We start from the raw sequence: 27,856 nt of genomic DNA, 5'->3' as shown, positions 1-27,856 counted from the left end.
ATGGAAACTAGTATAGGACTGGCCATGAATCCGGCACACACAGAAGAGAGCGCGGTTTTCACGCAGCTAAAACTTGTGCGGCTGTCTGGAGCGGACGGCGCAGATGACTCGTCCGTTTTTGAGGAAGTGAAACCCGCGGTGAGAATTAGTCGACATCTTAACCCGGTGGAGGGTAGGCCAGGTACGGCCAGCGGTTCCACCCTATCCCGCTCTTCTCCTGGTTTATATTTTGTAGTCAGTTGGATAGTGGGCACTTCCACTCAATAAAATAAACTATGTGTCCCCCTCTATTCTCTAACCCCAATAAACATTGTTGTATATGCATACATAATAATGAATTAATTATTTCAATGTTCTTGGGAGAAAGAGCACATGTAGGCCTATTCAATATACATGATTTCCCATAAATTGTTAGCCTATAGAAAAGCCTATAGCGTTATTACATTGCATTAGGCTAGTCTTCTCGACACAAGCATGCTTCCATACTTGGAATAATGTTGTTGAATAGGCATACAAATTGATTCGTATTTTTTATGTCTTTAGATTTGTTAGTCACTTCGTTATAAATGCATATTTTTCGTGCATTTAATTCGTTTAAAGATTGTTTTATGAATAGAAGTGGACTAAAGTAGCACCACGACTATCTATTTAGCCGGGACGAACAAGTGTGCAATAAAACAGTGAGGATTATAGCCTACTTCGAATAGGATAGCAGAGGATCGAACAAGGTGCAAGTAAACTGTACAGTGTAATATCATTGAACACATCGAAAAATGATTAATTTATGGTTCAAGACAAAACGAATGAATTAAAACCTCAATTTGACCACGTTTTTCTTATTAAAATGTCATTATTATTAAATAATAATAATATATAGACTTCAGTTTTTGCACATGATCTGTCTGCTGCTATTTTGCTGCTGATTTTAAGAGGGTGTGTGTGAGGTTTTCCCCAGTTTCCGACCCCCAACTGCAGATAGTTCAGTTTCCTTTCTGGTGTCGTGTTTTATGTTTACCCTGCGACATCTGGCGGAATGCCAACTGTTGAATGGGATCTGACGGTGTCCAATTACCCTTGATGCTCTCTTTTGGACATGGATATTTCTTTGGAATTCACAGCTTTTAACTTTGATGTGGATTTATCTTATCTATTTATAGCCTCTGGTGTGTTTATGATTGTCATTTGACTGTCTGTCTTCATGGATGGATTTAGGCTAATGATAGAAAGAATAAGAATAGGGCCAATTTCTTTTCTCTATACAGAGATTCAGGAATTATTTTCGTAATCAGAATATTGCAATTGAAAGTTCAAGAAGCCTTCTCTTCTTTAATAGTATTTGTATTTATTAAGGATCCCCATACCTGGGGTCCAGCAACATTAAAGCAGTTATATAGAATGTAAAATATGACATTACATTTCGTAACACTTTTCACAAGACAGTAAGTGTGTTTCCTCAGGCCACTACTCTACTATCACATTATCTACACTACAAAATCCACTTGGCGTGTGTGTGTAGAGTACGTGTCTTATCATGTGTATGTGTGTCTGTGCCTGTGTGTGTGTCTCTTCACAGTCCCTGCTGTTCCGTAAGCTGTATTCTTATCAGTTTTTTAAATCTGATTCTACTGCTTGCATTAGTTACCTGACGTGGAATAGAGTTCCATGTAGCCATGGCTCTATGTAGTACTGTGCGCCTCCCATAGTCTGTCCCTGACTTGGAGATTGACTTGGGGATTAGTAATAAACGTGGCCCCCCCTTCATAGGCACAGTCGGTATAGCTTAAGTGTCCCCCCAAATATTCCAGAGTGCTATGTTGTTGTCCCCCCCTCCAATAATGAATCCACAGAATGCCCCGCAGTTCATAGAACCTGGGTTACGCAAGTAACCTCCGATAGCCGCTAAAAGTGATTGTGAAAAACAGAGCGGTTTCAGTTTTCTTCCTATAGATTTGGCTCTAACTTTTGAATGGTTGGAGCTAGCTATTATGACCCCATCACTGAGAACTCTGACTCTCAAGCCGAAATCACATTGAGAGATGCCCGTCAACGGTGTGAAATTTGTGTGCGAGAGTAGCCAGCATCAATGCCAATGTAATTGTCCTGAAAATCCATAATAGGCAGTTGATTTTGTTTGCTATCTAGCCCCTGGGAGTTATTGTTGTGAGTTCCTTTTGACTCATCTTAGATGTCCTACGGGAGCCACCATACCTGTGCTAAACTGTTGTTGCTTATAGCTCACAAGGAAGTTGTAGTTAGTATACCCGAGTTGTTCATAAACAACCAAGTCTCCCCTTACAAAAAAAGATTGACGTTTTGAAACCGCAGTAAAAGTACAGTCACTGCAGTCAACTGTGGTATTTTGGATGCAGTAATTGCATTGTACTGCCGTTGAACTGCAGTTATACTGCAGTGTACTGTAATTATACAGCACTCTGACTGCAAGTTTTTTTCGTAAGGGTCGTTCTTCTAGATAAACAGTATTCTCTATTGAAATCGGAGTCCTCCAGTTTTCCAGCTGTAGCCTACCAAGGCTATATGCCTAGGATTGAAATCAACACAGGTAGGCTGCAATTGTTGTCAAATATGTACAGTGGGTATAGAAAGTACCCACCCCCTTTCAAAATGTACACATTTTGTTGCCTTACAGCCTGAAATGAAAACACATACAATTATACGTTTCCCGGCTTTATATACACACTGTAACCCACAATATCCAAGTGAGAGAAAAAAAGACATTCTGAAAATGAAAATGTATTAAAACTTGCCCTTTCTTCCTTGCAGAATTTGAAAGCAGTGTGACTTTCTATTCCCACTGTAGCCTATTTGACTGATACACCATTAGCTTACAGCCCAATACATTTTAAACTACATCTTAAGTCTACTTAGCTTAGGGAAGATCGTAACAATTCCTCTAATACATTTTCTACAAACGATTGCGGCTTGTCTGTCTCTCTCATTCTCTCCTATGTATTATATTTCCAGCGTGAGCACGCAAAGTTTCCGTTTGAATTGGGATATAGAATGGACTGTGACAAAATTGCATTTGAAAGCAATGCAGATGTACTTTTACACTCACTCACTCACTCACACTCACTCACACTCACTCACTCACTCACTCACTCACTCACTCACTCACTCACTCACTCACTCACTCACTCACTCACTCACACACTCACACACTCACACACACACACACACACACACACACACACACACACACTTATTACCAGATCACCTCAATACCTTTCTTATGCATTTCAGTCACTACAAACCATAGATCCTTCGGATATATGTGTATCTTTGTTTGTTATTTAGTGCATTTATTGAGGTTATGGCAGTAAGGCCAAATTCAAAAGTTTCACCAAATAATCTTTACATATTTGTTTCTAATACACCCAGGTGTCTTAAAATAGCTTGATTGTGTCGTGGAAATTACCACCAGGGACACCTGAAGTCATTCTTAAATTAATTATTATTTATTATCAGCAAGCTGGAGAGGTCACAGTCAACTTAGATGCATAAAGTACAGGTCTGAAGTAGAGATCGACCGATTAATCGGAATGGCCGATTAATTAGGGCCGATTTCAAGTTTTCATAACAATCGTAAATCGGTATTTTTGTACACCTTTTTAAAATCTTTATTTAACTAGGCTAGTCAGTTAAGAACACATTCTTATTTTCAATGACGGCCTAGGAACGGTGGGTTAATTGCCTCGTTCAGGGGCAGAACGACAGATTTTTACCTTGTCATCTCGGGCGATTCAATCTTGCAACCTTACAGTTAACTAGTCCAACGCTCTAACCACCTGATTACATTGCACTCCACGAGGAGCCTGCCTGTTACGCGAATGCAGTAAGAAGCCAAGGTAAGTTGCTAGCTAGCATTAAACTTATCTTATAAAAAACAATCAATCAATCAATCATAATCACTAGTTAACTACACATGGTTGATGATATTACTAGTTTATCTAGCGTGTCCTGTGTTGCATATAATCGATGCGGTGCGTATCGTTGCTCCAATGTGTACCTAACCATAAACATCAATGCCTTTCTTAAAATCAATACACAGAAGTATATATTTTTAAACCTGCATATTTAGCTAAAAGAAATCCAGGTTAGCAGGCAACATTAACCAGGTGAAATTGTGTCACTTCTCTTGCGTTCATTGCACGCAGAGTCAGTGTATATGAAACAGTTTGGGCCGCCTAATTTGCCAGAATTTTACGTAATTATGACATAACATTGAATGAAGGTTGTGCAATGTAACAGGAATATTTAGACTTATGGATGCCACCCGTTAGATAAAATAAGGAACGGTTCCGTATTTCACTGAAAGAATAAACGTCTTGTTTTCGAGATGATATTTTCCGGATTCGACCATATTAATGACCTACGGCTCGTATTTCTGTGTGTTATCATGTTATAACCAAGTCTATGATTTGATAGAGCAGTCTGACTGAGCGGTGGTAGGCAGCAGAAGGCTCGTAAGCATTCATTCAAACAGCACTTTCCTGCGTTTTGCCAGAAGCTCTTCGCTGTGCTTCAAGCCTATCAACTCCCGAGATTAGGCTGGTGTAACCGATGTGAAATGGTTAGCTAGTTAGCGGGGTGCGTTTCAAACGTCACTCGCTCTGAGACTTGGAGTAGTTATTCCCCTTGCTCTGCATGGGTAACGCTGCTTCGAGGGTGTCTGTTGTCGTTGTGTTCCTGGTTCGAGCCCAGGTAGGAGCGAGGAGAGGGATGGAAGCTATACTGTTACACTGGCAATACTAAAGTGCCTATAAGAACATCCAATAGTCAAAGGTTAATGAAATACAAATGGTATAGAGAGAAATAGTCCTATAATTCCTATAATAACTACAACCTAAAACTTCTTACCTGGGAATATTGAAGACTCATGTTAAAAGGAACCACCAGCTTTCATATGTTCTCATGTTCTGAGCAAGGAACTTAAACGTTAGCTTTCTTACATGGCACATATTGCACTTTTACTTTCTTCTCCAACACTTTGTTTTTGCATTATTTAAACCAAATTGAACATGTTTCAATATTTATTTGAGGCTAAATTGATTTTATTGATGTATTATATTAAGTTAAAATAAGTGTTCATTCAGTATTGTTGTAATTGTCATTATTACAAATAAATAAATAAAAATCAGCCGATTTAATCGGTATCGGCTTTTTTTGGTCCTCCAATAATCGGTATCGGCGTTGAAAAATCATAATCGGTCGACCTCTAGTCTGAAGTGAGCTCTGCCGTGGCAGTCCCGTTAGTTGTCTTATATACTGCTTACACAGACAAGCTACATAGGCATGGTTCCTGCATGTGTCTGGCACCGTCTCCTATCTTAACTTATAGAACATGTTCTGGGCGTTCTGCCAAAAGGTCTGAGGAGGGGGTCATGACCGTCTCCCCCTCATATCTCTACCCATTACCTACAGAAACCAATGACTGTATGAGACAAGATGTACAAGTCAAGGCTGTCCTTCCAGACTATATATTTTTCCTTCACATTCCCTACTTCTATCTTTTATCACTTCTATGATAATAATCGTCAAACCCTTCATTCTGGGTTATACAATCTACTGTGCCTTCGGAAAGTATTCAGACCCCTTGACTTTTTCCAAATGTTGTTACGTTACAGACTTATTCTATAATTTATAAAATAAAAACAATCTACACACAATACCCCATGATGACATCACAATACCCCATGATGACAAAGAGAAAACAGGTTTTTAGACATTTTAGTAAATGTATTAAAAATAAAAAACAGATACCTTATTTACATAAGTATTCAGACCCTTTGCTATGAGACTCGAAATTGAGCTCAGGTGTATCCTGTTTCCATTGATCATCCTTCAGATGTTACTACAACTTGATTGGAGTCCACCTGTGGTGCATTCAATTAATTAGATATGACTTGGAAAGGCACACACCTGTTTATATAAGGTCCCACAGTTGACAGTGCATGTCAGAGCAAAAACCAAACCATGAGGTCGAAGGAATTGTCTGTAGAGCTCCGAGACAGGATTGTGTCGAAGCACAGATCTGGGGAAGGGTACCAAAACATGTCTGCAGCATTGAAGGTCCCCAAGAACACAGTGGCCTCCATCATTCTTCAATGGGAGAAGTTTGGAACCACCAAGACTCTTCCTAGAGCTGGCCGCCTGGCCAAACTAAGCAATCGGGGGAGAAGGGCCTTGGTCAGGGAGGTGACCAAGAACCCGATGGTCAGATGGGAGAACCTTCCAGAAGGACAACCATCTCTGCAGCACTCCACCAATCAGGCCTTTATGGTAGAGTGGCCAGAAGGAAACCACTCCTCAGTAAGAGGCACATGACAGCCTGCTTGGAGTTTGCCAAAAGGCAACTAAAGACTCTCAGAACATGAGAAACAAGATTCTCTGGTCTGATGGAACCAAGATTGAACTCTTTGGCCTGAATGCAAAGCGTCACGTCTGGAGGAAACCTGGCACCATCCAGTGAAGCATGGGGGTGGCAGCATCATGCTGTGGGGATGTTTTTCAGCGGCAGGGACTAAGAGACTAGTCAGGACTGAGGCAAAGATGAACGGAGCAAATTACAGAGAGATCCTTGATGAAAACCTGCTCCAGAGCGTTCAGGACCACAGACTGGGGCGAAGGTGTACCTACCAACAGGACAACAACCCAAAGCATACAGCCCAGACAATGCAGGAGTGGCTTCAGGACAAGTCTCTAAATGTCCTTGAGTGGCCCAGCCAGAGGCCGGACTTGAACCCGATCGAACATCTCTGGAGAGACCTAAAAATAGCTGTGCAGTGACGCTCGCCCATCCAACCTGACAGAGCTTGAGAGGATCTACAGAGAATAATGGGAGAAACTCCCAACATACAGGTGTGCCAAGCTTGTAGCATCATACCCAAGAAGACTTGAGGCTGTCATCAATGCCAATTTGCACATGTTGGCAATATGATAGGGAGTGACCGAAGGTGAATATTGACCAACACAGCTTTTAATAGTCCTCTTCATGTACACCTCACAAAGATGTTTTATGTTTTAATCTTCTGTGTTGTATATAAAGTGTAATATCGGGATGTAATCATAAACTTAAATACATTTCACCTCAATATCTGACATGGTACATGTGTCTCCTTCAATTTGAGCCAATAACCACGTGTGTGAGATTTGTAAGACTATGGAAAAACACCCTGTGTGACCCTGTTTTAGCCCATTGTGACGCAGGGGGTTAACACTATTTGGCACGACAGGAACCTGCCAGACTTTCATAATCTATGGGTGGCAAGCCAACCGAATGAAGGTTCTCTGAAATGTAATAGGTAAACATGTTCACACCCATTGTCTTTCCTATATAGTCCTTAAAACACGACTCAAATGTATATTTCCTCTCTACAAACCTTCCAGAGAGACCATGAGTAATGGTAAACCTTGTTAAAGGCCCAGTGCAGTCAAAAATCTGTTTGTCCTGTGTTTTGTATCATATTATACAACAGCTGATGAAATTAACACTGTAAAAGTGTGAAAAAAATGTAGAATGTGAAATGTAATTTTTGCTGGTTGCCTGGTGACGTCACCAGGTAGTATAAGGTAATCGACCAATAACAAAGAGAGTTCAAAACCTCTCTGCTAATACAGATACCTCCTGTATCTTCAGGATACAGCTCCCATTAGGCCCTTCCGCTCTGGCGGATTGATCTACATTGTGATTGATGCACCGCTTTGGTGTCCTTCACGTCCCCACTAAGACCACTCCGGGATAGTCCTAACAAAATTTTAGCTTGAATTAGTTTTTTTTGGCCAATAGCTATTTTTGTTTATGTTTTACCATTTTATTGGAAAACTCTTACAGTAAGGTACTTAATTGTTACCCAGAAATTATTTGATATTGAGATTAAAATGGCTACATTGGGCCTTTAAAATGCAGGCAATATCTTTTCAAGTAAAACAAATCTGGGAGAGAACCACAAGACCCCCTGCCAAAATTGCACTCCCCCACACACACTGTCAATAGGCTAATTTATATGCACACATGCCCAACAGGGACAGGGCACTAGGTTCATATTAACTAAATATAGGATCTTTGTTCATCAAATATAGTTGATGCTTTGCTTTTCAAGCAGTCTAATGATGGTGCCTTCCCCGGCCTTGGCTATGCCTGTGTTGACAGCAGTATGCAGTTAGACCTGTCTGTACAGGGACCTGCTCTATGGGGCTGCTAGGCTAGGGTGCTTATCCCTAAGCTCCAAACTGCCTGGGGAGGGAGGTGGGTGATACAACACCAAGCCAGGGAAAGTAACTGCAGGCCAGGGGAGAAAGACTGATGGATGAGCCTATGTTTCTCTGTAGTTGGCTACTGTTGTGACGCGCTCACGTGATTGAAGCAATCTTGAAGCGTGGAATCCGATTGGTCAGACCAGCGTTGGATAGACCTAAGCACAGGCACTTCCTGTTTTAGTTTCTGCCTATAGGAGGGGAGTAAAAAGATGGAGTCATGGTCAGATTTGCCGAAGGGAGGGTGGGGGAGAGCCTTGCATGCATCGCAGAAGTTAGAGTAGCAATGGTCGTGTGTGTTACTCGCTCGTGTACGGCAATCGATATGCTGATAGAATTTAGGTAGCCTTGTTCTCAGATTAGCTTTGTTAACATCCCCCAGCTACAATAAATGCAGCCTCAGGATATATGGTTTCCAGTTTGCATAAAGTCCAGTGAAGTTCCTTGATGGCCGTCTTGGTATCCGCTTGCGGAAAATATATATACGGCTGTGACGATAACCGAGGAGAGTTCTCTTGGGAGATAATATGTCAGCATTTGATTGTGAGGAATTCTAGGTCAGGTGAACAAAAGGACTTGAGTTCTTGTATTTTGTTACAATTACACAATGAGTCGTTAATCATGAAACATACACCCCCGCCCTTCTTCTTCCCTGAGAGATGTGTATTCCTGTCGGTGCGACGCACAAAGAATCCCGGTGGCTTTACCGACCCCGGCAGCATATCCCGAGAGAGCCATGTTTCCGTGAAACAGAATATGTTACAGTCCCGGATGTCTCTCTGGAAAGCAACACTAGCCTTAATTTCGTCTACCTTGTTATCTAGAGACTGGACATTAGCGAGTAATATACTCGGAAGCGGTGGGTGGTGTGCACGCCTCCAAAATCTGACCAGAAGGCCGCGCCGTCTACCTCTCCTGTGGCGATGTAGTTTTGGGTCAACCTCTGGAAACAGTTCGAATGCCTAGGGTGGTTCGAACAAAGAATCCGCTTCGGGAAAGCAGTATTCCTGGTCGTAGTGCTGGTAAGTTGACGTCGCTCTGATATCCAATAGTTCTTCCCGGCTGTATGTAATAACACTTACGATTTTCTGGGCTAACAATGTCAGAAATAATACATAAAAAACAAAATACTGTAGAGTTTCCTAAGGACTAGAAATGAGGGAACCCTCTCTGTCGGCATCATCTTGTCATCTGTGTTAATAGATCCTAACACCACTCCACCAGGGCCCTCACCTCCTCCCTGTAGGCTGTCTCGTCGTTGTTAGTAATCACTGAGCACTGTTGGGTCATCAGCAAACTTGATTATTGTGTTGGAGACATGCGTGGCCACGCAGTCATGGGTGAACAGGGAGTACAGGAGGGCACACACTGTTGTGGGTTCCCGGTGTTGAGGATCAGCGTGGCGGAGGTGTTGTTTCCTACCTTCACCACCTGGGGTCGGCCCGTCAGGAAGTCCAGGATCTAGTTTGCACAGGGCAGGGATCAGACCCAGGGTTCCGAGCTTAGTGATGAGCTTGGAGGGCACTATGGTGTTAAAGGCTGAGCTATAGTCGATGAACAGCATTTTTAAAAAGGTATTCCCCCTGTCCAGATGGAATAGAGCAGTGTGCAGGCGATTGCGTCATCCGTGGATCTGTTGTGGTGGTATGGGGTGGGTCTAGGGTGTCGGATAAGGTGGAGGTGATATTAAGTAGCCTCTCAAAGCACTTCATGATGACAGAAGTGAGTGCTACAGGGTGATAGTCAGTTACCTTTGGTTTCTTAGGTACAGGAACAATGGTGGCCATCTTGAAGCAAGTGGGGACAACAGACTGGGATAAGGAGAGATTGAATATGTCCAGAAAACACTCCAGCCAGCTGGTCTGCACATGCTCTGAGGATGCTGCTAGGGATGCCGTCTGGGCTGGCAGACTTGCTAGTTTAAAAAAAATGTTTATAAAGATCCCCATTAGCTGCTGCCAAGGCAGCATCTACTCTCTTTGGGGTCCAAACACATTAAGGCACATCACACAGAAAATAAAACAGTGCATCATATGACATTATTACACCACTACATATCTACATTACAAAATGTATAATACCACCATACAACAATATTACAATGTACGTATGTGTAGAGTGTGTTTGCTAGCGTGTGTGTTCTTATGCGTGTGTGTTCCTGTGTGTGTCTCTTCACAGTCCATGTTGTTCCATAAGGTGTAGCTTTATCTGTTTTTTAAATCTGATTCTACTGCTTGCATCAGTTACTTAATGTGGAATAGAGTTCCATGTAGTCATGGCTCTGTGTGGTACGGTATGTTTCCCGAGTCTGTTCTGGACTTGGGGACTGTGAAGAGACCCCTTTTGGCATGTCTTGTGGGGTATGCATGGGTGTCTGAGCTTGGTGCTAGTCTTTTGAAAAGACAGCTCAGTGGTTTCAACATGTAAATACCTCTCACAAAGACAAGTAGTGATGCAGTCAGTCTCTCCTCCACTTTGAGCCAGGAGAGATTGACATGCATATTATCAATGTTAGCTATCCATGTACATTTAAGGGCCAGCCGTGCTGCTCTCTTCCGGGCCAACTCTGTCCCTCTTTACCTCCGTCCCTCTTTGTGGCACTTGACCACACTTAAATGTCTTACTCACCTAGGCCATGGACAACAAGAGCTCACAGTCCTCGTGACTGGCGGTGGTCCTCGTTGGCAGCTCTTGTGTTTTCCTCGAAGCGGGCAAAGAAGGTGTTTAGCTTGTCCGGGAGCAAGGCGTTGGTGTCCGCGACGTGGCTGGCTTTTTCTTTATAATCCATGATTGTAATCTCCTCTCTCTGTTTGGGCTGTTGTGTTTGTCATAGTGGTCATCTACTCATCCATGTCAATAATAAAAAAGAGGAGGTGGAGAAATAGTGAGGTCGACGATGGACCTGTATGGCTCAGTTGGTAGAGCATGGTGCCAGCAACACCAGGACTTTGGGTTTGATTTTCGGGATCACTCATACCTAAACATGACTGTAAGTCGATTTGGATAAAAGCGTCTGCTAAATGGCATATATTATTACTTGCACTTTGACTTCAGACACCATTGAGTGCTACTGGTGACATGAAGGATAGTGGTGCCAAATGTGAGGGCCACAAAGAACTCTTGAGTGGTGTTGTTGGATGTTGATTTGGAGATTAGTTGCAGATATTTGCATGGCTAACCATGGGCAAAGGAATTTTTATTGCATTATCGTATTGTTGGACAGTATAGATGCTCTAGTTACTCTAGTTACTCTGCATTGCTTGCTGTTTGGGGTTTTAGGCTGGGTTTCTGTACAGTACTTCGCGACATCGGCTGATGTAAAAAGGGCTTTATAGATACATTTGATTGATTGAAAGAAATTTGATCACATTTCGCTTTCGTGACTTGGTATGAAATGTGACATTAGTCCCCTTTCATCGCACAGTATTGTACTCAAATATTGTGCATGGTTGACTTGGCTGGTATTTTGACCGGAAATCACTGTCACGGTCATGAACCGGAAGTATGGAAACCCCCCTGGGTGTGTCCCAAATGGCACCCTATTCCCTATGGGCCCTGGTCAAAAGTAGGGAATACGGTGCCATTTGGAATGCAGACACGGTCATGGTCCGGAATTGTGGAAACCCCCCTGACACTTCTCTACCCCCACTCCCCCCCCCCCCCCCTTTACCCCATAACCCAGAGTAGAGCTGATAAGACGTTTCATATTTTCTTCTCTTCTTTCTCTGTTATCTGGGCTTTGGCATGTAGCAGTTGTACATGTTCTACAGGCGACAGCGTAGCCTAGTGGTTACAGCGTTGGACTAGTAACCGAAAGGTTGCAAGATCAAACCCCCGTGCTGACAAGGTACACATCTGTCATTCTGCCCGTGAACAAGGCAGTTAATCCACTGTTCCTAGGCCGTCATTGAAAATAAGAATGTGTTCTTAACTGACTTGCCTAGTTAAATAAAGGTTAAATAAAAATAAAAAATAAATACTGACTCAGTCTTGGGTTCAGGTGCACTCCATTCTTCTCCTGATACAGAGCGGATAAACAGGGGACAGGGGAGTGTGTGTGAGAGGGAAAAGGAAAGGAACCAGGGTTGTGTTCATTACAGCATGCAACTGAAAACAAAATTGTTTCTTATTGGACCAATCCAGGTAGTCCATGGACACTCAGGCAAGAGGGGGGACTCTGCCAAGGGTACTGCGTTAAGCTGCTTGCCAGAACATAATCAACTAACACAAGACCTGTTTGTGCCCTGTTTTGAAAGCAGCAGCTTCATACAGGAGGATCTCGCAATAAAGTATTGTTGACCTCACACACAGGTTGAAGTGCCCATAAAGTGATAGCCCTTCAAGAGAGGAAGAGATACTCTGAATGATCGGCTATGAAAAGCCAACTGACATTTACTCCTGAGGTGCTGACCAAGGCAGTTAATCCACTGTTCCTAGGCCGTGTTGCACCCTCGACAACCACTGTGATTATTATTATTTGACCCTGCTGGTCATCTATGAACATTTGAACATCTTGGCCATGTTCTGTTATAATCTCTACCCGGCACAGCCAGAAGAGGACTGGCCACCCCTCATAGCCTGGTTCCTCTCTAGGTTACTTCCTAGGTTCTGGCCTTTTTAGGGAGTTTTTCCTAGCCTCCTTGCTTCTACACCTGCATTGCTTGCTGTTTGGGGTTTTAGGCTGGGTTTCTGTACAGCACTGTGTGACATCAGCTGATATAAGAAGAGCTTTATAAATACATTTGATTGAAAAGCACATCAACACTAGAGTTGTTAGGGAAGAGATTTGGAAATATACTGTACAGACATACAGTGGGGCAAAAAAGTATTTAGTCAGCCACCAATTGTGCAAGTTCTCCCACTTAAAAAGATGAGAGAGGCCTGTAATTTTCATCATAGGGACAAAATGAGAAGAAAAAAAACAGAACATCACATTGTAGGTTTTTTAATGAATTTATTTGCAAATTATGGTGGAAAATAAGTATTTGGTCACCTACAAACAAGCAAGATTTCTGGCTCTCACAGACCTGTAACTTCTGCTTTAAGAGGCTCCTCTGTCCTCCACTCGTTACCTGTATTAATGGCACCTGTTTGAACTTGTTATCAGTATAAAAGACACCTGTCCACAACCTCAAACAGTCACACTCCAAACTCCGCTATGACCAAGACCAAAGAGCTGTCAAAGGACACCAGAAACAAAATTGTAGACCTGCACCAGGCTGGGAAGACTGAATCTGCAATAGGTAAGCAGCTTGGTTTGAAGAAATCAACTGTGGGAGCAATTATTAGGAAATGGAAGACATACAAGACCACTGATAATCTCCCTCGATCTGGGGCTCCAAGCAAGATCTCACCCCGTGGGGTCAAAATGATCACAAGAACGGTGAGCAAAAATCCCAGAACCACACGGGGGGACCTAGTGAATGACCTGCAGAGAGCTGGGACCAAAGTAACAAAGCCTACCATCAGTAACACACTACGCCGCCAGGGACTCAAATCCTGAAGTGACAGACGTGTCCCCCAGCTTAAGCCAGTACATGTCCAGGCCCGTCTGAAGTTTGCTAGAGAGCATTTGGATGATCCAGAAGAAGATTGGGAGAATGTCATATGGTCAGATGAAACCAAAATAGAACTTTTTGGTAAAAACTAAACTCGTCGTGTTTGGAGGACAAAGAATGCTGAGTTGCATCCAAAGAACACCATACCTACTGTGAAGCATGGGGGTGGAAACATCATGCTTTGGGGCTGTTTTTCTGCAAAGGGACCAGGACGACTGATCCGTGTAAAGGACAGAATGAATGGGGCCATGTATCGTGAGATTCTGAGTGAAAACCTCCTTCCATCAGCAAGGGCATTGAAGATGAAACGTGGCTGGGTCTTTCAGCATGACAATGATCCCAAACACACCGCCCGGGCAACGAAGGAGTGGCTTCGTAAGAAGCATTTCAAGGTCCTGGAGTGGCCTAGCCAGTCTCCAGATCTCAACCCCATAGAAAATCTTTGGAGGGAGTTGAAAGTCCGTGTTGCCCAGCAACAGCCCCAAAACATCACTGCTCTAGAGGAGATCTGCATGGAGGAATGGGCCAAAATACCAGCAACAGTGTGTGAAAACCTTGTGAAGACTTACAGAAAACGTTTGACCTCTGTCATTGCCAACAAAGGGTATATAACAAAGTATTGAGATAAACTTTTGTTATTGACCAAATACTTATTTTCCACCATAATTTGCAAATAAATTCATAAAAAATCCTACAATGTGATTTTCTGGATTTTTTTTTTCTCATTTTGTCTGTCATAGTTGAAGTGTACCTATGATGAAAATTACAGGCCTCTCTCATCTTTTTAAGTGGGAGAACTTGCACAATTGGTGGCTGACTAAATACTTTTTTGCCCCACTGTAGCTGGCACTTCAAATAGCTGTGGAGGCATAATAGGCCTGATGAATTGTTCTCTTCCCTCCATTGTATCTGATGTTGGGTAAGCCATTGTGCACAGCTGGATAGGGCTTAAGTATATCAACAGCTCAGTGAATTATTTTTACACAACCGATTGGCTGGGCTTTGGCTTGGATTAACTCCCTGTGCCCTAGCGTTTGGCCTCAGTAACTCACAGTTAAAGTTGTGGCTGATTTGTTTTGGGCTGCATTTCCATATTTATCCGGCATCCATTTGTAACTTTCCTAGAAAAAGAACAATAGCTTAATATGTCCTATTTTTGCTTATAGGGATTCAATTAAACATAGTTTTTTTTAAAAGAACCTAGTTTGTAAATGAAAAGCTAGTCAATGTCACGTGTGCTCCCTCTCCGGCCTCTAAGTCACCAGGCTTCTCGTTACGGTGCACACCTGTCACCATCGTTACGCGCACCTGCGCGTCTTCACTCGCCTGGACTCCATCACCTCCTTGATTACCTGCCCTATATATGTCACTTCCTAAAGTTCCTTCCTCAGGTGTTACTGTTTCTGTTCCAGTGTCATGTCTGTGCGTTATTCGTGGTTCTTGTTTTGTATTAAGTTGCGTTTATTTATTAAAACTCTCCCTCCCTGAACTTGCTTCCTGACTCTCAGCGCACATCATGAATCCATATCCTCATCTAATCTAATCTCTCTCCCTCCATCCCTCCCCATCTATCCCCCTTCCTCCTCCTCCCTCCCTCTAGATCCGGTTGGAGATGGAAAAGTACCTCCCCCAGACCACATGCAGTCCCCTCCATCCTTCATCCATGGCCCACACAGACAAGAAGAACCGCGGAGAGAGCCCCTCATTGGTGGACAAGTACCTCTCAGAGGAGAAGCCCAACACAGCTCCCTACAGCCTCAACATCAACCTCATCCTCCCCAAAACCACCCACCTCTGCACCGGCCTGAACCGGCCCAACAAGCCCCAGCAGCACCACCAGACCCATCTCCTCCAGCACATCAAGACAGAGCCTGGGTTGGACGTCCCAGTGCCGTGCTCTATCCAGACCCTGCCTGACTTCATGTCTGTCTTCAGCATTCCCCAGACTTTCAGCACTATGTTTAACAAACCCGATATGGCCGCCAGCGGACACCCAGTTTCAGATACACATACTGAGCTGCATATTGGCCCCCAACAACCGCAGGTCTACCAGATGCCAATCCCCGTCAGCGGCGCTGACCTCACAATGACACTCTCCCGCAGCAGCCAATCAGGGACCAGCGGTGCCGGCAACGGTAGAACCATGCTCAACCTGAACAGCGTCTCCTTGACAACGGTGGGTCACGGCGGTGGTGACTCGTCGTTTTCAATGCCGGCGCATTTCTACCACCCCCACGCCAAGGCGTCACCCCAGTCACAGCCCCACAGCCTACCTCCCTCACCCCCCAACTCGCAGCCGGGTAGTCCTGAGAACCAGGCTGAGCTGCTGACCCCTCCGCCTCCCTTCCAGGCCTCTAGCAGACTGGGGTTAAAGGTCACCCAGATGTCCCACCACTCCATGCTTATGGCCCACGGACAAGGGGTGCTGACAGGACCCAGGTACAACCGACGGAACAACCCTGAGCTCGAGAAGAGACGGATCCACTTCTGTGACTTCCCTGGTGAGCCTCCGGATCCTGGATGGATAGATGAATGAATGGATAGATTAATGAATGAATAAATGTAATTAATTAATTAATGCATGAATTAATGAATGCAGCCAAAGTGACATTTAGGCCATTGATATAGATACTTTGCAGGCTAATGTGCTAAAGGCTAAAACGTGTTTGGTCAAAGATACAGGAGATGCGTTTCATGATGCTGTTTGTTTGCTTACCGAGAGGCCAAAGTTGAGTACTTCTCCATGGTCAGTACAGTGATACTAACATCCATTGTCTCTCCTTGTAGGCTGCTCCAAGGTTTACACAAAGAGCTCTCACTTGAAAGCACACCAAAGGACACACACAGGTAAGAAAGAGTAACGTCCTCTGTACAATTACACAAATAGAAATGTACATTTATGACTATAACTACTCTTCTCTGAAGATGGGAAACGAGGTACAACACAGCTATGGAAAGTTTAGGCACTAGCGCCCTCTACTGAAGGACATTAGAATCAAGCCTGACAAGGCCAATGACCTTCCTCAGGTGATAAACTCGAGGCACAGATTCATTCCTTCAATTCAGTATCACTCTTCACCGAGCCCAGAACTTGGCAGTGCAGGGCCAAACAGGTGTTGTAACTTGTTTCCCTCCTTCAGTTGGTTAACTCGGTACAACACAGCTATGTGGATATGAAATCACGCTCCATGCCGACTACAGTGGACATAAAATGAAATGGCCCATGGAAGACCACACAGAGTTCCAACCCACAGGAAAACTTGTGATACCTAGGTATTGCACAATCTGCATGCTACCTAATGACGTCTCCTGCCCCAGCCATAAGCACACTGTGGGCTACACTGGGGGCAGTCACATCCAAGCAATAAAAAATCTGTCACATAATTAAAGCCGTTAGATGCAGTTTATCATAGCACACTGCGCTTTATTACGGGCGTCAATTTTAGTACTCAACACTGCATTCTCTACCAGAAAGTTGGTTGGCCCTCTTTGATGTCACGTAGGTTGATGCTATGTTTTAATTTATAAAGCCCTTTTACAAAAAGTAACCTAAAATATTGACTAAACTTTCGATATATGAGTTGCCACACCCAGTCTCAGGGATGGTTAACTCTGGAATATCCTTTAGTCTCTACTGAGTTAAGCTTCGACTGACGCACAGGTGCCTTAATAGACTCTTAAAATAAAATTCCACCCAAAAATGATCTTTTGCTCTTTTTTTTCATCAGTCCATTGTTGACATTGTCCCCAAAATATTTTCCTTGTCAGCAATTGAGTTTAAGATATGTAACTTTCAAAACACAGAAATCATCCCCCATATGATGCAAAACGCAGAATCATATGAGGATGATTTCTGTATTTTGAAAGTCCACACCCTGAGAACAGGTGTGAGACTAAAAGGTGAATGATCTCCTCAAACCAAGGTTGTTTGAGCCAACGACAAGCCCTCCCAACTCACCGTAACCAGCGTGGGCTGAATAAGGTACACAGAGGGAAACGCATAAAGGAGGGTCTGAGGCCACTGGTGCGTGAGAGCTTCCACTCCCAACAGAGCCAGCAATGCGTGTTTTCTTGCGATGTGCATTTCCCATATATGTTTGACCCAAGATAAACCATTTAAAGGCAATGCTACCAAATACTAATTGAGTGTATTTAAACTTCTGACCCACTGGGAATGTGATGAAAGAAATAAAAGCTTAAATAAATCATTCTCTCTACTATTATTCTGACATTTCACATTGTTAAAATAAAGTGGTGATCCAGGGAATTTTTACTAGGATTAAATGTCAGGAATTGTGAAAAACTGAGTTTAAATGTATTTGGCTAAGGTGTATGTAAACTTCCGACTTCAACTGTATATACACTTGGGTCAAACGTTTGGGGTAGACTTCCACAAGCTTCCCACAATAAGTTGGTGAATTTCTTCCCATTCCTCCTGACAGAGCTGGTGTAACTGAATCAGGTTTGTAGGCCTCCTTGCTCGCACACGCTTTTTCAGTTCTGCCCACAAATTTTCTATAGGATTGAGGTCAGGGCTTTGTGATGGCCACTCCAGTACCTTTGTTGTCCTTAAGCCATTTTGCCACAACTTTGGAAGTATGCTTGGGGTCATTGTCCATTTGGAAGACCCATTTGCAACCAAGCTGTAACTTCCTGACTGATGTCTTGAGATGTTGCTTCAATATATCCACATAATTTTCGTTCCTCATGATGCCATCTATTTTGTGATGTGCACCAGTCCCTCCTGCAACAAAGCACCCCACAACATGATGCTGACACCCCCGTGCTTCATGGTTGGGATGATGTTCTTTGGCTTGCAAGCCTTCCCCTTTTTTCCTTGTTTGGCCATAACCATTATGGCCAAACAGTTCTATTTTTGTTTCATCAGACCAGAGGGCATTTCTCCAAAAAGTACGATCTTTGTCCCCATGTGCAGTTGCAAACCATAGTCTGGCTTTTTTTATGGCGGTTTTGGAGCAGTGGCTTCTTCCTTGCTGAGCGGCCTTTCAGGTTTTGTCGATATAGGAATTGTTTTACTGTGGATAAATATACTTTTGTACCTGTTTCCTCCAGCATCTTCACAAGATCCTTTGCTGTTGTTCTGAGATTGATTTGCACTTTTCGCACCAAAGTACGTTCATCTCTAGGAGACCGAACGCGTCTCCTTCCTGAGCGGTATGATGGCCACGTGGTCCCATGGTGTTTATACTTGCATACTATTGTTTGCACAGATGAGCGTGGTACCTTCAGGCGTTTGGAAATTGCTCCCAAGGATGAACCAGACTTGGGAGGTCTTGGCTGATTTTTTTTTATTTTGCCATGATCTCAAGCAAAGAGGCACTGAGTTTGAAGGTAGGCCTTGAAATACATCCACAGGTACACCTCCAATTGACTCAAATTACATCAATTAGCCAAACAGAAGTTTCTAAAGCCATGACATCATCTTCTGGAATTTTCCAAGCTGTTTAAAGGCACAGTCAACTTAATGTATGACCCACTGGATTTAGATACAGTGAAATCTGTTTGTAAACAATTGTTGGAAAAATTATTTGTGTCATGCACAAAGTAGATGTCCTAAACGACTTGCCAAAACTATAGTTTGTTAAAAACTTCTTAACATCCGGTGAAATTGCGAAATTCAAACGACAGTATTATAAATATTTAACTTTCATAAAATCACAAGTGTAATACATCAAAATAAAACTTAACCTCTTGTTAATCCAGCCGCTGTGTCAGATTTCAAAAAGGCTTTATGGCGAAAGCAAACCATGCGATTATCTGAGGACAGCGCCCCGCGTACAAACACATGAAAAACATATTTCAACCAGACAGGTGCGACACGAAAGTCAGAAATAGCGATATAAAAAATGCGTTACCTTTGATGATCTTCTTCTGTTGGCACTCCAAAAGGTCCCAGTTACCGGCTACCCGGTACATTTCCCAGTCCGCATGATCAAAACAATCTTGAAGCATGGATTCAGATTGGTCAGACTATAGCACAGGTACTTCCTGTTTGAGTTTCTTCCTATAGAAAGGGAGGAACAAAATGGAGTCGTGATCTGATTTGCCGAAGGGAGGGTGGGGGAGGGCCTTGTAGGCATATTGAAAGGGGGAGTAGCAGTGGTCGAGTGTTTTACAAGAGTGAGTACTACAGTCAATGTGTTGATAGAACTTTGTTAGTGTTTTCCTCAAATTTGCTTTGTTAAAATCCCCCAGCTACAAAAAATACAGCCTTGGGATATGTGGTTTCCCGTTTGCATAAAGTCCAGTGTAGTTCTTTGAGGGCTGCCATGGTACTGGCTTGATGGGGAATATACACGGCTGTGACTATAACCAAAAATAATTATCTTGGGAGGTAATACGTTCAGCATTTGATTGTGAGGAATTCTAGGTTGGGTGAACAAAATGACTTGACTTTCTGTATGTTATCATAATCACACCATACGTAGTTAATCATGAAACATACAGCACCGCCCTTCTTCTTCCCGGAGAGGTCTTTATTCCTGTCTGCGAGATGTACTGTGAACCCAGCTGGCTGTATGGACGGGGACAGTATATCCCTAGAGAGCCATGATTCCATGAAAGTCATGGCTGCCTAATGTATTTTACAGTCCCTGATGTCTCTCTGGAAGGAGACCCTTGCCCAGAGACTGAATATTAGCCAGTAATATACTCGGAAGCGATTTGTCGGACTAGTCCACTCCGAATACCTCTTCTCCACTGGCAGAGCGGCGTCTTGGAACAGCCTCTGGGTTAAGTTCAATTGCCCTGGGGGGTACGAACAAAGAATCAAACTCGGGAAAGTCGTATTCCTGGTTGTAATGCTGGTGAGTTACCGCCACTCTGATATCCAATAGTTTCCAGCTGTATGTAATAACACAAAAATCATTCTGGGCTAATAATGTAAGAAATAACACACAAAAAGACTAAATACTGCAAAGTTGCTCAGGAGCTAGAAGCAGAGCTGCCATGTCTGTCGGCACCATCTTGGCAGTAAAACAGCGCCTGTGTGGAACAGGACAAGCAGGGGCAGACTTTGGAGTGGACCCGGAAGCCAGGGAAGCCTGCGAGACTGCATAGACTACAGGGCCAAGCCGAACAAACAGGCAGAGGTGCGGAGCAAGGAGGATCGCGCTCTGATCCAGTTGCGGCAACATCGTTAAATGAACGCCTCGGCTGATGGCACCCCCACTTCGTCCTTTGTTCAGGAAACGGGGGGGCGAACCCAAACTGACACTCGAACGGCAACACTCCAGTGTACGAGTTTGGCAGTGTGTTGTGAGCATACTCCACCCAGATGAGGATCTTGCTCCAGTTGCTGGCCTGGGTGGAGACGAAACAGCGGAGAAATGTCTACAGCTCCTGGTTGGCCGGCTCCGTTTGCCCACTTAACCGCCAAAGGCTCCCAGTAGCCTACATCATAGTTGCGTTCCACTGGCGAGAACCGCTTGGAGAGTAAGGCACATGGGTGCAGTTTCTTGTCCTTCTCGTTCCGCTGTGAAAGGACCGCCCCAGCTCCCGTGTCAGAGGCGTCCACCTTTACCACAAAGGGGCGAGTAGGATCAGGATGAACGAGGATGGGTCCAGAGGTGAAATGTCCCTTGAGCACCATGAATGCCCTGTCAGCCTCGGGAGTCCAGCAAAAATGGGTCTGGGACTTGTGGGTTAGGACCGTGAGAGGCGCTGTCACCGCACCAATGTTGCATATAAATCGCCTGTAAAAATTGGCAAACCCTAGGAATCGTTACACCTGCTTGAGTGAGGTGGGACGGGACCAGTCAGCGATTACCTCAACCTTTACGGGGTCCATTTGGATGCCTGCAGTAGAGATAATTTGACCCAGGAAGGAAACTTGGGATACATGACACTCACACTTCTCTATCTTGATGTATAGTTGACTCTGCGGACATGCAGTATGTATGCCAGAAGGGTTTTGGAATTAATCAGGATGTCGTCGAGGTAAACAAAGATGAACCGATTCAACATATCCCTAAGAGTGTCATTGCTTGAAAGACTGCCGGTAAGTTCGATATTTCGAAAGGCATGACTAAATACTCACAGTGACCACAAGGGGTGTTAAAGGCAGTTTTCCACTCTTCTCCCTCCCTGATTCTCACCAGATTGTAATTGTTGCGGAGGTCTAGTTTGGTGAAGAATTGGGCCCCTTGGGTCAACTCCAAGGCGACGGACATCAGGGGTTGGGGGTAACAATTCTTGATTGTAATCCGGTTCAGCCCTCTGTAATCGATGCAAGGACGCAGGCCTCCATCCTTCTTACCCACGAATAAGAAGCCTGCACTAGCTGGGGATGTAGAGGGGTGAATGAAACCTGCCTCCAGTGACTCACAGATGTAATTGTCCATTGCTGCTTCAGGGGTTGAGAGGGAGTACAAATGCCCGATAGAGGTGTGGAGCCGGGTAGGAGTTCTATGGCACAGTCGAGGGAAGGGATGCAGGAGGACACGGCAAGGCTCTTGGTTGGGGTCTTAGACATTTAGTCTGGCAGTCCTTACTCCAGTCTAGTAGGTGTCTCGTGGACCAGGAGAATAGTGGGGTTTGTAGCGCTAGCCAGGGGTACCCTAGGATAAGGGGGCTCTCGAGAGCAGTGATCAAAAGAAAACTAAGAGTCTCTAAGTGGTTCACCCCAGCCTGCAGTAGAATGGGCTTGGTCTGATATTCCCACCTGACCGGAGCCAATGGGCTGTCCATCAACTGCCAGTCGACACTTCACACAGGGGATTTGTAATTCTCTGGCGAAGTCCTGATCAAATGAATATATCTGTGGCCCCGGAGTCCACGAAGGCTTGAATATGGTGCTGACAGTTGTCCCAGTGGAGGATTGCGGGCAGCGACAGATGGTTGACTGGGTAGCCGGGAGGTAACTGCACAGCTCGTCAGGGTCTCCCCTTGACCTGGCGAGCCCTGGCATTTCCCGTCAGCTCTGGGCATGTAGCACGGAGATGGCCGAGACCTCCGCAGTAGAAGCAGCAGCCTTCGCGCATGCGCCTGTCACGCACCTGTGGGCTCAGACGTGTGAGTCCCAGCTGCATGGGCTCCTCAATGCTGGGTTCATGGGGCTTGGGGTCCTCAGGAAACCGGATACTGGGGTGGTGTCAAAAAGGCGCTGTCTCACGTGTTCTCATAGGCGGTTGTCGATCCTGATTGCAAGCGTATTAGGGACGAGGTCTTCTCCCAGTTCCCGAGAGGCCAGTTCATCCTTGATGGAATTAGACAAACCCTGGTGACCTGGGCCTCCGTATTCCACCCACTCTCAGCGGCGAGGGTGCGGAACTCAATGGCGAAGTCAGCCACTGGTCTGGCCCCTTGGCGGATGTTGAACAGTTGACTGGCCACTTCTCGTCCACTGACGGGGTGGTCGAAGACTTGTCGTAGCTCGGCAATGAAGGCTAATATGGAGCTGCTGGATGGTGGCCGCTGTTCCCACACCGACACTCCCCAAGCCAGGGCCTTGCCCGAGAGTAGAGAGATGATTTAGGCGATCATGGCCCGATCGATGTGGAACGAGGAGGACTGTAGCTCGAACACCAGAGAATACTAAATGAGAAACCCCTTGCATCCTCCCGGGTGGCCGTCATACCACTCGGGGGCTGGGATCTTGGGTTCCCGGTGCAGGTTCCCTGGAGGAACTACGGCGACGCCTGTAGCACTGGGCGACTTGGACATTGGCTCCTAGAGCCTAGAGCCTAGAGGGTCTTTGACACATGGGAGAGTTGTTCTTGCTGCTGCCCCATCAGTGCTCCTTGGTGGGTTACAACATTCTTGATCTGGTCTCTGCTGGGTCCATGTTTAGGCAGAAGCTTGCTGTGATGTGATAAGGTTGGAACCAGGTGCAGAGAAGAGACCAAATGAGGAATCAGATGTTAAGGATAAACATAATACTTGACTGAGAAACGGTAGCCGCAGGATCACAGTACACTTGAAAAAACAACAAACACTAAGTCTCAAAAACTCACACAGTAAACAATTCAAGCGTCTGCAAATGACAACAGAAAACACACCTCTTTTAACAGGTAAATCATAATGTGTAAATTGGACACAGCTAAGTGTCGTTAATGTCTCTAGGACAGTCTCTGCCGCACTCTGGTGACAGGTGGAACCATGACAGGTGTAAGCCAATTTAAGTAAAAATCTCGTAAATCAACTAATTCAGATGTGGGGCGGTAAATCCCTGCAACAGATAAATGTGTATTTTAGCTTATGGCCACATCTATAACCAAAAGCTAAATTTGGGGGATAGTGATATTTAGAGAACATGAAGCCACAAGAGTTGATTTCACATACAGTCAAAAGTTCGGACACATCTACACATTCAAGGGTTTTTCTTTATTTTTTACTATGTTCTACATTGTACACAAAGGACCCCAGGAAGACTTGCAGGAGAGAGGAGAATAATGTGCCTATTTGAAAGCTTGACAAAAAATGTAGCTCACGACATGTTTTATTTTTGAAAGGTATGCTAGAAAAGTTTGGAGACCCCTGGTTTATGGGCTTCACAGAGTTGGTATTGTTTGCTGTCTTTTAGTAAAACCATGTAGATGCCTCATAAAACTGGCATGTGTTCGTGCATGCGTGCATACTTAATTTGAGCCAGTTTGCTACAGCAGGAAAACAATTCTGCAGCAATAGGAAATGTGAATTATTATGTGGATTATATTGAATGGACATCTTTGTAGGGGTTGATACATTTTTCGTAAGGGAAAATCAAGTCTGAAATTACAAACTTCAGAAGCCTTTTTATATATACTACAACTTTTCAATGTCCTGCATTGCAACAGGGCGATCAAATTAAGATCCTACATCTGTATGTGTGTGTGGCCATGTTAGACTGATAACAACTCAACTGTTGCACAACTGCCACCTGACCAAATAGTTCAAGTGTATTATCTGTCAATCTGTTAATGCTGTCAGTTGAACAGCTGCCATATCCAGGACTCAGCACCATTCACATCACAGGAGAGATGTTTAAACGTAAAAAAATATATTTTTATCAAAATGTTTTTTTTGTCAGAAATACCTTCTCGAACATGTCAACTTTCATGTGCCTTAATAACAAACTTGTATGCCATCTGTAAATACGAATAAAATTATTAAAATACGAGCCTTGTTGGTTAAGCCACAGAAAAAGTTAGCAACCTTCTCACTAGACATGATTGGCTGAGATGAGTGGGCTGGACATGTCGAGAGAGGAGTTTGGATTGGTCTGCCATATTGAAGGCTGCTATCTATTTGAGCTTGTCAATCTGTGTTAGTAATCCTGTCGAACGCGGCTTTTTAAAAATGTATTGTGTAGTGGAGCTGCATAAGTGTTGCTCTCCACTTTGTGGAGGATCAAGTTTTGAAATCAGTGGAATTAGTGTATGATAGCTAAGGAGATGGAGAAAACACCTGTCTCCGGATTACATCTTCAAACTAAGGGCAACCGTGGTATGGCATTTCTGACAGGGAGACGCGTCCATCATGCATGATGATGGATACAGGTAAGATAGTCTAGCGTTAGCTAGTTACATTTTCAGATATAACAAGTTTCTGATTTTGACAGAAAGTGGTTTTATTTCAAGCTAAAGTGAACTGTTAGCTAGCTAGTTAACGTTAGCTGGCTGGCTCCCTAGCTGATGTTATTATTTGTTTCCCAGAGCCGTTTGCTTTTCTAGTTAGAGCCTAATGTTAGCTAGCTGACATGGTTGGTTAGCTCCCAGCACTGTGGCATTGTTGGCACTTTGTTCATTGTTGTTTGACTAGCTAACATTAGCTGGTTCAATCATAAACTTTGTTTACCTAGCTAGCTATCTAGCTACATGTCTTAAGCTGAAGTGTATTGTTAACTAGCTAGCTAACATTAGCTACGTTACGTGACGTGTGTGATCTTAAACATTGTTTACCTAGCTAGGTTCATTGTTTACCGAGCTAGTTAGCTATATGTCTTAAGCTAAAGTGTACTGTAGTGGATCTGCATAAGTGTTTCTCTCCATTTTCTGGAGGATCAAGTTTTGAAATTAGTGGAATTAGAGTATGATAGCTAAAGAGATGGAGAAAACAGCTAGATAGATATACACGTTTCTAATTTTGACAGAAAGTGGTTTCATTTCAAGCTAATGTGTACTGTTAACTAGCTAGCTAACGTTAGCTGGCTGGCTTCCTAGCGGACGTTATTATTAGTTTCCCAGAGCTGTTTGCTTTTCTAATGTTAGGCATTGTTGGCACTTTGTTCATTGTTGTTTAACTAGCTAACGTTAGCTGGCTGGCTCGTTAGCTAACATTACGTGAGGTGTGTACCACCGTTGAATATGGCCGGTGTCAGTAAATGTCTGCAAAAAAGCGTAATGAAATTGTTGCCAGCAGAGCTGGATAGGCTGTTTTCATGTTATCCAGAGGTAAACAAATCATCAGTCAGAGCATCAAGTGTGCGTTCTGAACGCGCCGAGAGCGAAACGAGATGGGTGGGGCTAAAGTTTAAGAGGGTGTGAACAATGCTGAATGGGTGTAGACAAAGAAGAGCTCTTCACTAGATACCAAAACATTCAAAGGCGATTTTCTCAGGAAAAAGGAAACGAGGAGGAGCATGCCCCTATTGTCGGAGCTACAGTGGAGAGGGTCAAAAGCTTCAAGTTCCTCTGCATGCACATGAGAGGACCTGAGATGGTCCAATCACACCACCAGGTTGGCGAAGAAGGCGCAACAGTGCCTCTTCAACCTCCGGTGACTGAAGAAACCCGGCATGGGTCCTCGGATCCTCAAGAATTTCTACAGCTACACAATCAAGAGCATCTTGACCGGCTGTATCACCATCTGGTACTGCAACTGTACCACCATCTACCAAACAGTATCGGAGCATCGGGTCTAATACCAATAGGCTCAGAGACCGCTTCTGCCACCAGGATATCAGACTGCTGAACAGCTAACCCTTGCTGTCTCCCTGCACAGACCTGTACCTTAGACTATTTGCACCTAATAGATTATTTGCAAAGACTACCCGCACATCCAACCTTTACACATAAACACACACACACACACGCACACACATGCACTCAGAACTCTGAAAGAGCATAAATACAGTCTATTACTATGCATAGCACCTCTCTTATTACTTTCTATTTTCTTATTTGACTCTATTATTATTGACTAATGTGCTGCATTGTTGAGGGAGATACACATACTGTATGCATTTGGCTGAAGCTTTTATACCTGCTGTAAACGGTGTATGCAATCAATACAATTTGATTTGATTTGTGTGTCTGATGGTATGTTTACCACACTCTGTTGACGACATCACTGTGAACACAGTATTGAGCAATGCAAAATAGTCTACAACTCTCATCTCTTTCTCAAAATAACTGTATGTCCTGCTGTATCTCCATGTCACATTACAAACTGTCACACATCCCTGTCTAACAGCCACACAGGTCTCACCAATTGTAACATACCCATACTGATAGGTATTTTACAGACAATGTATTTACATCTCTCTCTGTGTGTTTCAGGGGAGAAACCATACTCTTGCAACTGGGAGGGCTGTGACTGGCGTTTCGCCCGCTCTGACGAGCTGACACGACACTATCGTAAACACACGGGAGCCAAGCCCTTCAAGTGTGTAGCGTGCAGGCGCTGTTTCTCCCGGTCCGATCACCTTTCCCTACACATGAAGCGCCACCAGAACTAAACACACACACACACACACACACACACGCTACGACCACCTGAAGCGTCACCGGAACAGAGGGACACATCACCACCATCCTGAAGCCCCAGAATGCATTGCACTGCATGAGGGCCAATACAAAGATCAAAATGTCTGCTCCTGTAATGACAACATCATCATATGGACTTTCAAAGAAACAGGACACCTGCCTCCAATTGCTCCATGTAATAATGGATGCACATTGTATGCCTGTCTGTCTGTATATACAGTTTGAAGTCGGAAGTTTACATACACTTAGGTCGTTTTTCAACCACTCCACAAATTTCTTGTTAACAAACTATAGTTTTGGCAAGTCAGTTAGGACATC

The 27,856-nt window shown here is 44.1% G+C and overlaps 1 protein-coding gene across 1 annotated transcript; it reads left to right on the top strand.

The window, feature by feature from the left end:
* klf5l (Kruppel-like factor 5 like) lies at positions 1-27,510 on the top strand. The gene is made up of 5 exons (XM_039017974.1): positions 1-172; positions 8,556-8,563; positions 15,433-16,333; positions 16,620-16,679; positions 27,332-27,510. Exons 1-5 carry the CDS (start codon positions 1-3, stop codon positions 27,508-27,510), a joined length of 1,320 nt encoding a protein of 439 aa, XP_038873902.1.
* The last annotated feature ends 346 nt before the right edge of the window (positions 27,511-27,856 follow it).

The sequence above is a fragment of the Salvelinus namaycush genome, chromosome 21, assembly GCF_016432855.1.
Source record: "Salvelinus namaycush isolate Seneca chromosome 21, SaNama_1.0, whole genome shotgun sequence".
NCBI classification, from domain to species: domain Eukaryota; kingdom Metazoa; phylum Chordata; class Actinopteri; order Salmoniformes; family Salmonidae; genus Salvelinus; species Salvelinus namaycush.
Note: the sequence above shows the minus strand (reverse complement) of the source record. Positions and strands in the feature narration are given on the sequence as shown.

Coding starts and splice junctions, on each gene's coding strand:
- klf5l (XM_039017974.1), top strand. CDS start 1: ATGGAAACTAGTATAGGACTGGCCATGAATCCGGCACACACAGAAGAG. Junction 16,334..16,619: donor CCACTTCTGTGACTTCCCTG/GTGAGCCTCCGG, acceptor CTCTCCTTGTAG/GCTGCTCCAAGGTTTACACA. Junction 16,680..27,331: donor ACACCAAAGGACACACACAG/GTAAGAAAGAGT, acceptor TGTGTGTTTCAG/GGGAGAAACCATACTCTTGC.